We start from the raw sequence: 14,682 nt of genomic DNA on the forward strand, positions 1-14,682 counted from the left end.
AACCTATATTTAGGCGAGCGACCCTTGGATGATTAGTGCTCGGGAGCTCGGGACTCGGCGCTAGATTCACGCCACTCCTTAGTCGGTAGATGCAGTACTGCCGTTATATGGCACTGGCCGGTTGGGGTTGATTGTGCAGAGGTTGCTCGCCCAGACGACCGAGATGAAGATGCTAGACGGATGCCCGACTTCTTGGCCTTCGATTTTGGTGGCATGAAGGCCACTAGTGGCTTCGCTCTCATCTTACCAAGACGGGAGCTGCTTCACTCTCATCTTGCAACTCTTCTTGTGAGCCGACCGCTGCAAGCTGCGGCTCTCCAATTCTTTCACAGCAGCTACATTGATCGCAGCATCCGTAAGCTTCGCATTGCCGACCAGACGTGCACGTAGCATGACTTCGTCTACAAAAGAGGAAGAAAAATCAGTTAGAATCAAAGGAAATAGTAAAGAGGTTGCATACCTAGGCTGGACGGAAGTCGGGTGCAGATCGGACTCAGACCGAAGATATAGAGGACACCCTCCAACAACAGTTTGTGGATGTCATACTTCTGACCGGACAGCATGGAAGTGGCGTTGAGATAGTCCGATCAGCTCTTGTACTGTTTCAGGGGAGGCTGATTCGCCACTTCGAGTTGCCAGTGGGTCGGGAAGTCTGGTCGCTCAAGAAGACGTACAAAAAAAAAATATTCCTTCCAATCCTTGTTGGAGGTCGACATCTTGTCAAAGAAAACCAAGCCCACTCGGGCTTGGAAAAGGAAAGTTCTCGGCTCGAACAATTTTGGATAATAAAAATAGTGGAAGATCCGGGAGTGAGAGGAATGTCGTGCAGGCAGAAAAGAACGACGACCCCGCACAACAGCCGAAAGGAGTTCGACACTAATTGATGAAGGGAGATGCGAAAGTATTTACAAACGACGAGAAAAAAAAGATGATTGGGGAACCGCAGACCGACGGTGAATTGATCCCTAAAGAAACAAATGCAGCGGGGCGACCGAAAATTTGGCCGATCAGAAGGAGAGGGAAGAAAGACTTGATAATCAGAGGGAAATTCATAGGCTGCAGTCAAGCTCTCAGCATTGTCGGCGTCAAACCGGGACTCGGTAGAGATGTACCAGAGCCCAGGGTTGTCGGCGGGAGGCTGTGAGGAACTCGCCATCGCAAAAGGCATAGTGAAAGGATGCGAAGGAGAAGATTACAAGCAAAGTATCGCCGGAACACATAAACGCCAAAAAACTCGAAGACAAAGTCGATTGGAAGGAAGCTTACTAGAAAAAGGTCGCCGGAGGAGCAGGAAAAGAGGAGTATCGCCGGAGCACAGAGACGAAATCACCCGGAGAACAGAGACGAAGTCGCCGGAGAACGAAGGCAAGAGTGCGCAAAGGCGGCAACAAGCCCGGGTTTATAAACCTGGAGGTCAGCCGACCAGGGTCGTCCGATCTAGGTCGTAAAAACCCATGCCAAGATCTGACCGTTGAATTTGAACCACCAAATGTCACATTACCAGCGGATATCCGCCTATCATGTCAGGCGTGCGCTGGTAGTGGGGCGTGACATGCGGCGCCTCGCCACGGGTCGACATTTAATAAGGGCATGGGGGCGAGCTTAGCCTTAATGCGAAGAGATTTGCACAATTTCTCAGAAATTCGGGTGAAGTAAGCCAGGATCGTGCTCGCCCAAGACAACCTAAGAAAAGATTTCACAAGTATAGATGTTCGTTGTGCCGATCAGATTGAAGGAGCATACCTACACCCGAACGACAAGCTTCAAGCTTCAATAGGCCGATCGGCAGCGAGCAGTCGCATCTCGATCAGAAACCAAGTAGTGCAGAAGGCCGATCGGGTGGAGAACTACTCAGACAATTGTCCAGTCAGTCGGACTTGCAACCTCCTTCGACTAGACTTGAGGAGGAGACATGTAATGCGGTGATGAGGAGGGGCCCCATCCCGCGGAAGATAGTTGCCATGGTGGAGGTCAAAGTCAAGGCGGTCAACGTTCAGATATCCTCGGCCGATCGAGTGACCATGCCTCGACCAGAGTGAGATGGTTCCGGTCCGATCCCGCATTTGACACGAGAGGAGTCAAATAACCGACGCTCAATGGATTATTGGACGCCGAACGGAGGAGGAGACGAGGTGCAGAAGCTGGGCCGAGCGGCTACCTCGATCGGCCATACAACAGAGTTTGATATGGGCAGAGTTCAACTTCGGCCGAGTGGCTACCCTGCTCGGCCTGGCAGCAGGACTCGGCAGTGGCAAAGTGGAATTTCGGTCGAACGGACACACGCGCAGGAGTAACGAGGTTCTAGTCGACCGGACGGGATACCAGAGCGGTGAAATTTCGGCCGAGCGGCTAACCCGCTCGGCCTAGCAGTACACTCCCTCTGATATCCATTGACATCCTTTTGGGAGTTGGTGCCGTCGACACCGAGTACGGACAACCAGAAGATCGTATGACGGAAGCTTCCACTGTCATTTCAGAGATATGCTAGGCCCGTTAAGGTGTTGTGTCAAAGACACTTTACTAGCAAGTCTTTCTAGGGAAAAACTTTGGGAAGCATGCTCGTCTCGAGGAGCGTGCACACGTGTTACAGGAACTCTATATAAGGGGAGTCCAAACATCGACGAAGGTATGTAATATTCACTGTTTGCGCTATAGTCTTTTTGTTGCTCCGCCTTATACTTCATCGTCGGTGACTAACTTAAGCATCGAAGGACTAATATCGGGGAACCCTTTCTTGATTCGGTATTGATGTAGTTTGTATTCCAGGTCTGAATGAAATTTACAAACAATTAATAAGAGTGTCATAATTCTAATATTTTATTTCATCAATTTTCGAATAGGATCATTTGTCATTGTTGTGGAGCTTGATGATGTTTTTAGCGCACCAAATCATCACTAATAAACTATGGAATGTAAGGCAACCAGTAACTATCCTGTATTTAGACTAATAATAAAAAACAATATAAAGAAACTGTTTATTGGTTCCATTTAGTTGGGTAGGATTGGTTTATATTATAAAAATACAAACGGCTGGATTTAATTCTAGTAGTTTATATAAGTTTCAATTAAAAATAATAACTTTACTTAGTAAAGAAATCGAAATACAAATTGATAAATTGCAAATCTTAATTTATCTTACCGTCGTTAGCAACCAATTAGCATCAGTGGATGAAGCGGGTTATCGGATCCCTGGCCACCCTCGTTTGCGGATCCATTGCCACCGCGAGGCGCGAGCCATCCAGTTTTGACCAAATCGCTTGCTAACTTGCCCAGAATCTCAGTCAACGGTAACGATTCGTCTCCCCCTTGCGGCCGCTGCCGTGTGGTTTCGACTATCAAAAGGCGATCTTGCTTCGTCTCTTTTTCCTGATCCTTCCATTTTTTTCTATTTAAATCCCGTTTCGTGCCCCTTCCAGCAGGCCGCCGAACGAGGTTTTCTGCTTCCCTCTCTTGCAACCCTTCGCCCTTGGGTCAATCGCCTGCACCGCCACCACCGCGTCGCCACCGGATCTTCGATCAGATTAAACGGCCGGGTGGTCCCTGGGACGAGGTGTGTGTTTTTTTGGGGGTTCGGTGTGGATTTTTTTTTCTTCTGAAAATTATGGAGCTTTCTAGGTCATTGATTTAGGATTTGATGTCAATTTGATGTAATTAGAGCGTGTTGTAGGGGTTGTGCAACTGAAATTGTTGAATTTGGTCGGACATCGTGACCGCTCGGAATGACTTCTCTTGGTTCTGCTTCGCCTGTCGTTGGCATCCGTCTTCCTCAGTAAGATCTCGTGTTCTCTTGCGATTCGTCACTTCATATATTTTCGGTCGAATTTGTTTTACTTAATCCAAATCTTTCGTGAATTAGTTAGGAGTCGCGTTGGTACGGAAATTTCTTGATGTTCGTATTGAAAATCTTGGAATAATGTGATTTCAGCAAGCCTCTAATGTTCCATTACTGATTATCAATGTTTATGTTTGTACAAGCTGGAGCTTAGTCCCATCTCTATCAGTTTCTGTCTGCTGCAATATTAAAGCCACTCGCTCCTTATTGTAACAAACCAATTAGGATGAATCAGCAGACCTATATGTAGGTTGGAGTTTGTAGGTATTAAATGTAGAAAGGCTGTTAGGGCATTATACAAGAAAAGTAGGATCCGTTCTTATGGAATGCTTGCATCTATTTAAATTTACATACCAGAATTTGCAAAGGAAAACAGTGTAAATTAGCCCCATAGTAGTTCACTATCTGACGCTTTATTTTTGTTGTAATGATTGCAGGAAGAACTGTGTATTGCGGGTGTGTTTCAAATCACATGAAGGTTCATGCTACAGTGCATTTGATGTAAAACACAGGAGAATAAATCTCACATCGAATGGTTTCAGAAAAGCAACATGCGCTGCTTCAAAAGCAGATAGTGGGTTTGCTAGTCTACCAATTTCTCCTGAGGATGACGTGCTAATACAACAAAGCACCATTATTGAAAAAGATGATTCAACTTCTAATTCCAAGTATCCATCAGATTCATCAGCCCTTGCTGAAGGCATTTCTGATATTGCTGTGATTCCTGAGAATTTTTCTATAAATAATGATGAGCCTGATTTAGATTCTCCTACTGAAGGATTCTCTTCTATCTCTGAAGCAATTGAGGACATTCGTCAAGGGAAGGTTTGTCTCGATCAGATTATTATTATTATTTTTTTTTTTGTATTATCTTCGTTCTAGCTACTCTTGTTCCTTAAATTTCACGCTCAACAATCAGCATTGATCTACATTTGCAGTTTGTGATTGTTGTTGATGACGAAGATAGAGAAAATGAGGGAGATCTTATAATGGCAGCTTCTTTGGTGACGCCGGCGTCAATGGCATTCATAGTCAAACATGGAACTGGAATCGTGTGTGTAAGCATGAAAGAAGAAGATCTTGAAAGATTGGATCTTCCTCTAATGGTATCAAATAAAGAAAATGAAGAAAAGTTGCGGACAGCATTCACAGTCTCAGTGGTATGTATATGTTTATTTTCATACTATTGTGCTTCCTATCAAGTAATTGGTTATCCCTATGAATTGTCATTTTAAGCATATGAAATAGATAGATAATTCTTTTAGCTTGCCATGATATCCAATTCTAGTTTTTTATAAAACAATATATGGTGGCCGTGGTTTTTGGTGTTTGTTGATTTAGTGCCTAATATTAGGAATTGGTTCCTTAGCATCCTCACTATACAAGTGAAAAACAAGTGAGTGTCTAATACAAGGAGTTGGTCCCTTGGCATCCTCACTATGCAGTTTAGTGGTTTTCTTTTGAATATTTCTCTTCAATTACTCATTCTAGTTTTTGTTTGACATCATGAGATAATCTAGTCCCTTTGATGCCTGAACTGTTCTCTTCTCTCCCTCCATCTAATTTTAAAATGAAAATTTTTGGCAATTTTGTCTACAATTCAGAAGATAGTTTGAATATATTACCTTGAGTTTTAACTTTTTAATTGTTGAAAGTGGTGATTCATTTACTCATACATATACAAATATACCTATGTGCCCTATTTACGATAAATTTCTAGTTTAGTTATCAAATTTGCATTAGTGTTTGCCAAAATACAAATTTTAAACATGCTAGTATCTGCCTTGAACTTATTATTTACTCAAGCTATAAGTTCCGACTCGTATGAATGCTATGGGTGATTACAACTTTTATTAAACTCATTATTCTCAGGATGCTAAAGAAGGTACGACCACTGGTGTCTCTGCTACAGATAGGGCAAAGACAGTTTCGATGCTTGCATCACTCGATTCAAAGCCTGAGGACTTCAACCGTCCTGGCCATATCTTTCCACTGAAATACAAGGAGGGTGGTGTGTTAAAAAGAGCTGGACATACAGAAGCATCAGTTGATCTGGCTATGCTGGCTGGATTTTCCCCTGTTGGAGTTTTATGTGAGATTGTTAATGAGGATGATGGTTCCATGGCTCGGCTGCCTAAGCTACGTGAATTCGCTGAAAAAGAAAAATTAAAGATAATTTCGATTGCTGATTTGATAAGGTATGCTATTGCTTCATCTTCTGGAACATAATGATATCAAAGCTAACATATTAAATTTTAGATTTTTAGGTCAATGTTAGGTGATGAACTTATGTTGATAAGTAATGGCCTCCATGCTTCTTTAAGAAGTATGTTGGCCTGATGTGTTTGGTACCACCACACTGCCATGCCTCCTTTTGACTGTCTTGCTGTGCACTAATCTCTACTCATTAACATGGAGGTGTACAACCTCGCCTGCTTTTGAAATTGCAGTAACTTAAATAGTCCTTCAATTCCCAATATTAGAAAAGATATGGAGTTTTAGGATTATCTGACACGTACTGGTATGAGCTGTTTGCATAAGGAGCATGCCTTGGGGAAGTTTTCTAGAACATATTATAATGCATTCAATGCTCCTTAATGGGCAAATGATGCTCAATTCTAACCTTATATCAGACTCCCATTAGACTACCCTTATTTCTCTAAACTAAAAGATTGTGCAAAAACAAAAATATAGAAAAGATCATCTATGGGAAGGTTACAAAATAAGGAAACATGGAATAAGGTCACAAATTAAGGAAACATGTAATATGAGATAACAAGCCACGAGCTGAGTCACATTATTTGTGTGGGACACAGATCTCATCCTAACATTGGACTCTTCTAAGATCATATCTCTCAAAATATGAGCTATTTGCATGTTTAACACCTATTGGAGAATTTTTCTATCATATATTATAATGCATTTGATGCTCCTTGATGGGCAAAATGGTGTGTTCAATTCTGACCTCATACTATACTCCCATTATACTACCCTCATTTTTCAAAACTAATATTGTGAAAAAAAAGATAATCTATGGCATGATTACAAATTAAGGAAATATGGAATGAAGTTACAACAAGACATGAACTGTGTCGCATTATTTGGGTGGGACTTATCCTATCATTGAATATCTTTTAAATATGCTCTGAAGAAAATATTCCTCAATAAATTGCAATCTTCATTGCCATAAGTTCATTGTGTTCATGGCATTGTTCTCGATCTGGTCCTTTGAGATTTCTCTTCTGTAAAATTATATTTAGTAGACGATTATGCTATGACAAGGGGAAAAATATCATACTGGGTTTCAGTAACACCAGGCGACACTGTGATATTTCCTTTGGAATTCCTTCTTTGTCATTTTTTTTAATACCTAGAATATTTTTTTAATACCTGAATGCTGAATATTCTAATAAACTCCAGTTGTGGTCATAATATGACAGATATAGAAGGAAAAGGGACAAGCTGGTTGAACGAGCCTCTGTTGCACGCTTACCCTTAAAGTGGGGTTCTGTTCAGGCCTACTGTTATCGTTCAGTGATTGATGGAATGGAGCATATTGCCATGGTTAAAGTAAGTAGCCTGTCTTAATTCAACTTCTGTTTATGTCTATGCCTGCTGCTGCTTTTGATGTATTATTTGAAGCTTAACTTCTCAAGACTCAAGTCTTTAGTCATGATACTAAATTTCATCCTCTTATCTTTTCTGGAACTCAAATACTGTTAATTTTGACATTTAAAATATACCATACATACAGGGAGATATTGGAGATGGTCAGGATATCCTTGTGAGGGTACATTCTGAGTGTCTTACTGGTGATATCTTTGGGTCGGCTAGATGTGACTGTGGTAATCAGCTTGCAACGGCTATGGAAATGATTGAAAAAGCTGGCAGAGGTGTGCTGGTTTACCTTCGAGGGCATGAAGGGAGGGGCATTGGACTTGGTCACAAACTTCGAGCTTACAATCTTCAGGATGCTGGGCGTGACACTGTGGAAGCTAATGAGGAACTTGGACTGCCTGTAGATTCACGGGAATATGGCATTGGTGCACAGGTAGGATTAAGAAATAGACCCAGGCATTTCTTCATGTTAATACTGTCTATGCTAATATGGACCATCTTAAACTTAATTTAGCCAGTATAATTTTTTAGATGTCATATGACACAATTATGAAGAAAATCTCATCCATCCGTTTTAAATTTCTGAGGCCCTATTGGACAGCATTTCCTATAACAATATTGTTTAGTTCCTTGATACAATGGATTCTTCTCCGGGACCTTGCATGGCGGGAGCTTCGTGCACCGGGCTGACTGCCTTTTTCATGACTTCTAAATCATGCAATCTAAAAGCCAAATCCTTTTTGCAGATATTGGGTGACCTTGGTGTTCGATCAATGAAGTTAATGACAAATAACCCTGCTAAGTACGGTGGGCTTAAAGGCTATGGACTGAGCATCACCGGCAGGGTTCCGTTGATAACTCCTATTACTACAGAAAACAGAAGATACTTGGAGACAAAAAGAGCAAAAATGGGTCATGTTTATGGATACAATGGTGGTCTCACCGGAAGCAACGGAACTAACAATCAACATCAGGCATAATGTGGACTTTGCCAGATCACTATACATTTTATCTCGGTCCTGATTATGAATTTTGAGTCGCAAGCTTGATTCAAAAGTTTTTGCACTACATTCACCATTTATTCATGAAAGTTCGATGGCATCTGCTTTTGAGGTATTCCTCATGCACTATGATGCTAGACAACGAGGCATTTTCTCATGTAATTGAGTAATGTATCTTATAATTGATTGAACCAGGAAGGATTCAAATGTCTACTCATTTTGTAACAAAGTTAACCCCTGAGGACTTAATGGCATTGAACTTTTTTTTCTCTCTCTAGACTTTAAATCATATGGTCTCCATATTCTACTGTAAATTTGATAGATAATAATGAAACCATATTTACTTATCATGTTCTCTGATGTTAGGCAGGCTAACAAAACATATTTATTTGATGGTAAGGTTTAACCGTATTGCTTTCCTTTTAAAATATAGAATTAGACATTTGAAGGCTGTGAGAATATCTCGCTGTGAAAAAAATAATAAATAATAGTAAATCATCTAAATTGCCTATTTAACACAGCTATGGATGGCTGACAGCGAACTCGTCCGGGTGCTCACCGATCGTGTCCACGTCATACACAAGCAAGACCATTCTAACGAGCAAGAAAATTGGATCTATAGTAGAACAAAAGAAACGATCGATTCCTCTTCGTAAGAAAGCAAATCTGATTGAAAGCCAAATCAGGATGTAATAATAACGAAAAGCTAATATAATATTCAGATTTTGCTTCACATTTACCAGTAGTAATACGTAAACTTGAAACGTAGCATGCATGGGATCACTACCATGTTCCCATTCCTGGTCAACTAAATCAAGGTAGGTCAGGTCAACCTATGATTTTGGACAAAGCATCATGTTTGGTCAATTTAGATTGGTCTGATCAGCTCGAACTTTGCTTATCTTTTAGTCGGAGTGTTCAATGGTTAAGAAACAGATTCGATCAATTTAGAAACATTTATTCGATCGATCTAATCTAAGCACGTGAGTCATTAGTGAATATAAATCTAGCCATATGGATTACAGCAGACCTCCCTGCAAAAATAGCGCGTAGCCTCTGCATCATCTATATGCCCCTCACTAGAAGAATGACAGAATTTCCAAACTCTTCCTCATTTGTTCCTTTGATGAATTGCGAATTAGGATAAAATAATCTGCAGGAGAAAAAACAAATGTGCTATAGACGTTCTTGGTGTCTCATGGACACAATTGCAGAGGTGCTTGTTAGTCTTTTGTGCTGCCCCCAGGGCGTAGCGCAGACGGTTGTGTACCTGTATGAACCTCCCTCCATATCCGTGGGGCCGACACTAGGAGGACCGCTAAGGTAACGGATCTACCTTTTTGTTAGTCTTTTGTGTAGATGTATATAGCACAACATTCATCTAAAGCCAATCATTCATAGTTATCAAGTCTATAACTTTTCCGTATAGCCTATCACTATATTAACACTATAGACGGTAGCACTCCTAAATTATTTTATGAAATTTATTTTGGCATGTTCGATACTGACAGTACCTTCAATCAATATTGACTTTATTCCCTCTTTATGTAGTTGGCTTTCTGTACTAATTTTACTTCTTTAGAAATAAAGGAGGAAGGCACGAAGACAGAAAAAATATATTCAAGTGTCTCATCGTTTTGTAGTATATGAGGGGGACCATGTTTTAGAATGTAAAGATTCTGTTAGATTTGTCTCAATCTATCTCATAATTGCACCACTGAGATGTTAATGAAGGATAGAGCAGGAACATCGAGTTTAAAATGATATGCAGAGGCACTGTCTGGAAAGAGACCCCCAAAATTTTGTTTTGTCAATTGATGGTTGTTTCTCTATTGAGTGATATCTATCTAATTTTCTTGTTTAAAGTTTTCCACCAGTTATTTATCTCTCAGATGTATGATAAGAGAAATGCATTGCAACTACTCATCAATTTGCATGCATAGAATGGCTACATTTCAGCAGTATGTTCAGGAATAAAATTGTTATAAATATACTATTAATTTTTTTTCCCAAGGATAAATATACATATTGTACAGTATGAAACTGTGAAAATTTTACAGAGCTAACATTGCAATTGGCAATTGAAGTACTTACATGTCTTTCCAAATATTATTAAGAAATCATATCATGGACGTCCCTCTCCATCTAGACAAAACTTTAGGTATATCCAATATTCTGTTAATCTGATCTTGGAAATCTATTTGATGAATCAGTTTTTGGTCTTTTCCCATGGACCACCCTGTGAGGGATTCCTTCTGAACTGCTACCCAATGCCAGAACACTGGGCTGAACATAATAATTCTCACAAAGCAAGACTTTCAATGAATTGAACAGTTAAAAATTGAAAGCCTTGAAAGTGGCACTTGTAGCCATCTGCTAATCATATATCTTCTAAGTAGGCCTTGCTAAATCTTTCGAGAACTATTCTGAGGGGACTACCAGTAGGTTTACTTCTATTATGGTAGATGCTAGACAAAATTCCCTTAAATCTCTGCACCAGTTTAGGACTATAGCTCAGAACTTCTATATGCATTATCAGGGCCATGAAAGAAGCCAATGTGTAAGACAAATTCTCAATTGTACTTAGCCTACCGACAGTCTCATTGCTTTTTAGGGAATCCTTTCCTCCCATTCTGCAAGAAAGCATAACATGAAAACAAAACATCTAGGCCAGAGCCTTTGGGACTGCCTTGCATCATATAAGACCATAGCTAAAGTCAATTACCACAGCATTAGTTAATAAAACGATTGCTTAAAGAATGAAATAAAAGATGTGGGGTTGTGAGTTAGGGGCCATTAGGTGAAGCAGTAACCTACTCATCTTTTCTGTCATTCCTGAAACAGTTGTGTGAGATCCTCCTGTTGGCAAAAGAAGTCACCAAGCTTTTCACCTTTAAATCTTTGATATTAAGACCAGACAAAAGTCTTCTTCTCCAGATCTGGACCAATAATATATAAATTAGAAATTGTACAAGACCTAGGGCTCTGAATGTTTTTCCTTTCGAGTCTACTTTTGAAACTCATGGGATCTCAAACACCACTGCCCACTCTGTCCGTTCCTGTCATCACACTAATATAACTCCTAGCTTACAAAGTGATAGAATTACTTCCTACTAGGGCTGTACAGACTATTCATTCTTTGTCCTTTAGCTTTTATATTTAGTGAGGCTCTTACATCAAGTACAGCAGCACCATTTGATGAAAAAAAGTGAGCTAGTTTCCCTTTAATCGAGCACACTTAAGCTCATTTTTCATAATTTTGAAGTGATCTTCTCAATTTTTTTTGTCAATGAACATAGCTGACAATTTGCATTCAGATCAGTTCAGCAGAATACGATCTTAAACAAACATTTGGAGCTAAATTACTACAGCAAACATATTGTCTTAAAAACACAATCACATGGTACACTCAAAAGGAAGCATTTTCTTGAATTTTGCCAACCAGTTGGTGCACTGCTGCTGCAATCTCATCCACTGATGTCAATTGGCATTCATCTTCCACCTATGGAGTTCACAAACTTCATTAACTGGCAACAATGGTTGTGGTTAAAGAGGACTTCAGGTTCAACTGTACCTTTAGGCTGAAGGAGTAGAAGACCGTTTCATCAATGGTGGTGACATTGAGGTGGAGCGTGGTCAGGTGTAAGTTCTGCAATCCAATCACTATCTTCAGCAGCTGCTTCGGCTGCCGCGGCGAGAGGATCTTCAGGTTTGCATAGGTGTCTACCATGGTCACCTCTATGTCTGCTGCAGATGCCTTGTTCTCCGACAAATGCTCGTGTATGTTCTCATTAACTGCAGGTTTTGGACAAGGGTTGGATGAATACTGGGGGAAGGTGAAGAAATCGGCAAACGGGGCTGAATCAGATCGTTGCTTGATTCTTTTGTGAGCTTCAAGAAACTGGACTAGCTTTTCAAGCTCCTTGACGAAATTGATTGCCCCTCCAATTATGGATGCTTGATCGCTCTGCATGAAGAATTCAACATGCTCTTAAGCTTGGTTTGCTTGAAAATTGGAATGAACAATTTCAGAAATTTATGGTGGAGCACAGGGCCCCATCAGGTATGTGTAAGGTTAGTCAGTGATGATCAGTGACAACATGAAGCAATCTTGTGGAACTGTGTAGGAATTCTGTTCAAAGACAACAAGAATAGATGAGATCTTAGCCTTAAGTGCTGAAAAATCAATCACAAAAAGAATATTCAGAGTTTTGTTGGTCCACAACTGTATGACATTGATAAATCTCTAAGCGACACAAACAATTAGTCTTCTCTTCTGTCAAACCAGTCACTATATGCTTCTGATAAATACAAACTAAAATGTGGAGACTTCACTCACAGAGTAATATACAATTACAAACCTCAAAGGCAGAGATTTAATATAAATTATATGGAATGAAATTAATTGTAGCAATTACGTTGTCCCTCACAATCCTCACAATCCGTGCTATGTGAAAGAACGAGTTTTTTTTTTTCCCAAGGAAATTATATGGAATGAAATTAAGCAGAAAGGGAAGGGAGAGAGATAGAGAGAGAAGCAAACCCTTTGCACATAGGAAGCCGGCATCAGTGACCGGAGCACAGCAAGGTACTCGTTCATCTGTTTTCTCCGGTTGCGCTCCACCGCAATGTGAGTCATCCTCTGGTTCTCCATTTCCTCCTGGTTCTTCTCGATCCTCGACCGCTGCCTCTTTTTCCGGCCCTTGGTTGGGCTGAAAACGAGCGTGTCGAGGGTGGCGGCAACCTCCGGTGATGATGATTTCTCGATGACTTGCACCCCGGTGGAGCAAGAGGCGTCCAAAGTCGCATTTTGTTCTAGTTCCCTGCTTCCTCGACTACCAGCACAATCAATTGCATTACATTCAAACGGAACCGCCCCATTTTTATCAGCCCCTTGCTCTCCATCGCCAAAGTCATAGCCCCAAAACTCCCCTCCAATGCTGAACAACTCTCTCATGCTGTAACCAAAGAGGTCCTGTGGAAACACTACAGCTTCCAGCGCCATTTTACCGCAAGTAGAGGACTAGGGAAGAAGACTCGAGACTCAACCAGAGAAAAGAACCCAAAGGAGGTTTTCTTACATAGGGAGATGATGCTGGGAGGGGAAGCAGCAGCTGACGAGACGAGGTTTTAAAGGCCTCAGTGAACGAGAACAGAACAAGGTTGCCACGTTTGGTCTGAAAAGGAAGGGAAGGGAAGGGAAGCAGCAAGTATCAAGGTGAGCATGGGCAGTTAGGCTAAGTTGAATGTGTTAGTGTAATTGAAATCTATCATTAATAGTGAAAAAGAACTGCAAAGGAATGGGAGAAAGATGCTTCTGTTGTGATCAGATTCTAATAACTTGATGTGATCTGAGTCAGGGCCCAGAGATCAGAAGAGAACGGGCGAAGAAAAAGAGATCTCAATCAGAGTCAGAATCTCTACATGCCTAGAGTCTTGGGACCGAGGCCAGAGAACATGGTGTTGACTGCAATGGAGGAGTAGGCCATGTGTCCAACATGGCGATGGAATACAAACATAAATTGTACGGAGAAAGAAAGAAAGAAAGAATGTAGAGGAACTCTCAATAAAATTTGTGATTGTGATGCAGAGGAACTCTCAATTTCTTACAGGAATCATCACTGACACCAAACAGCTTCTTCAGCATTTGAAATCATAATATTGTCCTTCCAGAATTTGAGTTTCCGCCTCCATGATCAATTCATTTTAGCTTTCATGCATATGCACATTTTTGTCTTGTTTCCTTGTTTTTTCAGAGAAAGTACTGAAGTGAGCCAAGGTTACTGTCCGCATAGATGAATGCTTGGCTGCATTTGGCGACATCAGTCCTGCAAGTGAAATTATTCAGCATGCATGGATGTGTACAAACAAGCGTTCAGTTGACAGACATGACTGAGTAACACAGTGAAAATTGAGCCTTTTCTATGGAAAGGAGCAAAGCAACAGTCAATCTTGGAGGCATTCCTGACCACTGTAGCAAGTTGATGTTTCTTATTGGGAGTCTCTGGCTTGTATTCATCCTCAACTGTGTGTTTACGAAGATCACCTTCATTCTTTAAGCGATATGGAAGATCTGGAATCAGAGTAAAGAAAGAGGACCTGTGCAACAAAAAAATACTCGCCGAGTCAGGCAAGTACAAAAGTTGCGTTTATTCTAATCCCAACTTTTACGCTAATCATGAAGATAATCTTTTGTTTATATCAATTCCTTCCGACAAGATTCCCATCATC

The 14,682-nt window shown here is 40.8% G+C and overlaps 2 protein-coding genes across 3 annotated transcripts; one reads left to right on the forward strand and one right to left on the reverse strand.

Moving 5' to 3' along the window:
* The first annotated feature begins 3,277 nt into the window (after positions 1 to 3,277).
* Positions 3,278 to 8,722, forward strand: LOC122005144 (probable bifunctional riboflavin biosynthesis protein RIBA 2, chloroplastic). Of its 2 annotated transcripts, none has more exons than XM_042560070.1 (8): positions 3,278 to 3,550; positions 3,656 to 3,769; positions 4,270 to 4,657; positions 4,771 to 4,992; positions 5,705 to 6,030; positions 7,273 to 7,402; positions 7,587 to 7,883; positions 8,197 to 8,722. In XM_042560070.1, exons 2-8 carry the CDS (start codon positions 3,720 to 3,722, stop codon positions 8,428 to 8,430), a joined length of 1,647 nt encoding a protein of 548 aa, XP_042416004.1. In that variant the 5' UTR covers positions 3,278 to 3,550; positions 3,656 to 3,719; the 3' UTR covers positions 8,431 to 8,722. The 2 variants fall into 2 exon arrangements, with proteins under 2 accessions (XP_042416004.1, XP_042416003.1); XM_042560069.1 differs by having other exon boundaries at positions 3,668 to 3,769.
* A 2,952-nt stretch (positions 8,723 to 11,674) lies between these two features.
* On the reverse strand, positions 11,675 to 13,625 carry LOC122005145 (transcription factor bHLH94-like). The gene is made up of 3 exons (XM_042560071.1): positions 12,995 to 13,625; positions 12,026 to 12,418; positions 11,675 to 11,953 (listed from the first exon to the last, which is right to left on the reverse strand). The coding sequence occupies exons 1-3, from the start codon at positions 13,454 to 13,456 to the stop codon at positions 11,861 to 11,863; spliced, it is 948 nt and encodes a 315-aa protein (XP_042416005.1). The 5' UTR covers positions 13,457 to 13,625; the 3' UTR covers positions 11,675 to 11,860.
* Between the last annotated feature and the right edge of the window lie 1,057 nt (positions 13,626 to 14,682).

Source organism: Zingiber officinale, chromosome 7B (assembly GCF_018446385.1).
Source record: "Zingiber officinale cultivar Zhangliang chromosome 7B, Zo_v1.1, whole genome shotgun sequence".
In the NCBI taxonomy this organism is placed as follows: Eukaryota; Viridiplantae; Streptophyta; class Magnoliopsida; order Zingiberales; family Zingiberaceae; genus Zingiber; species Zingiber officinale.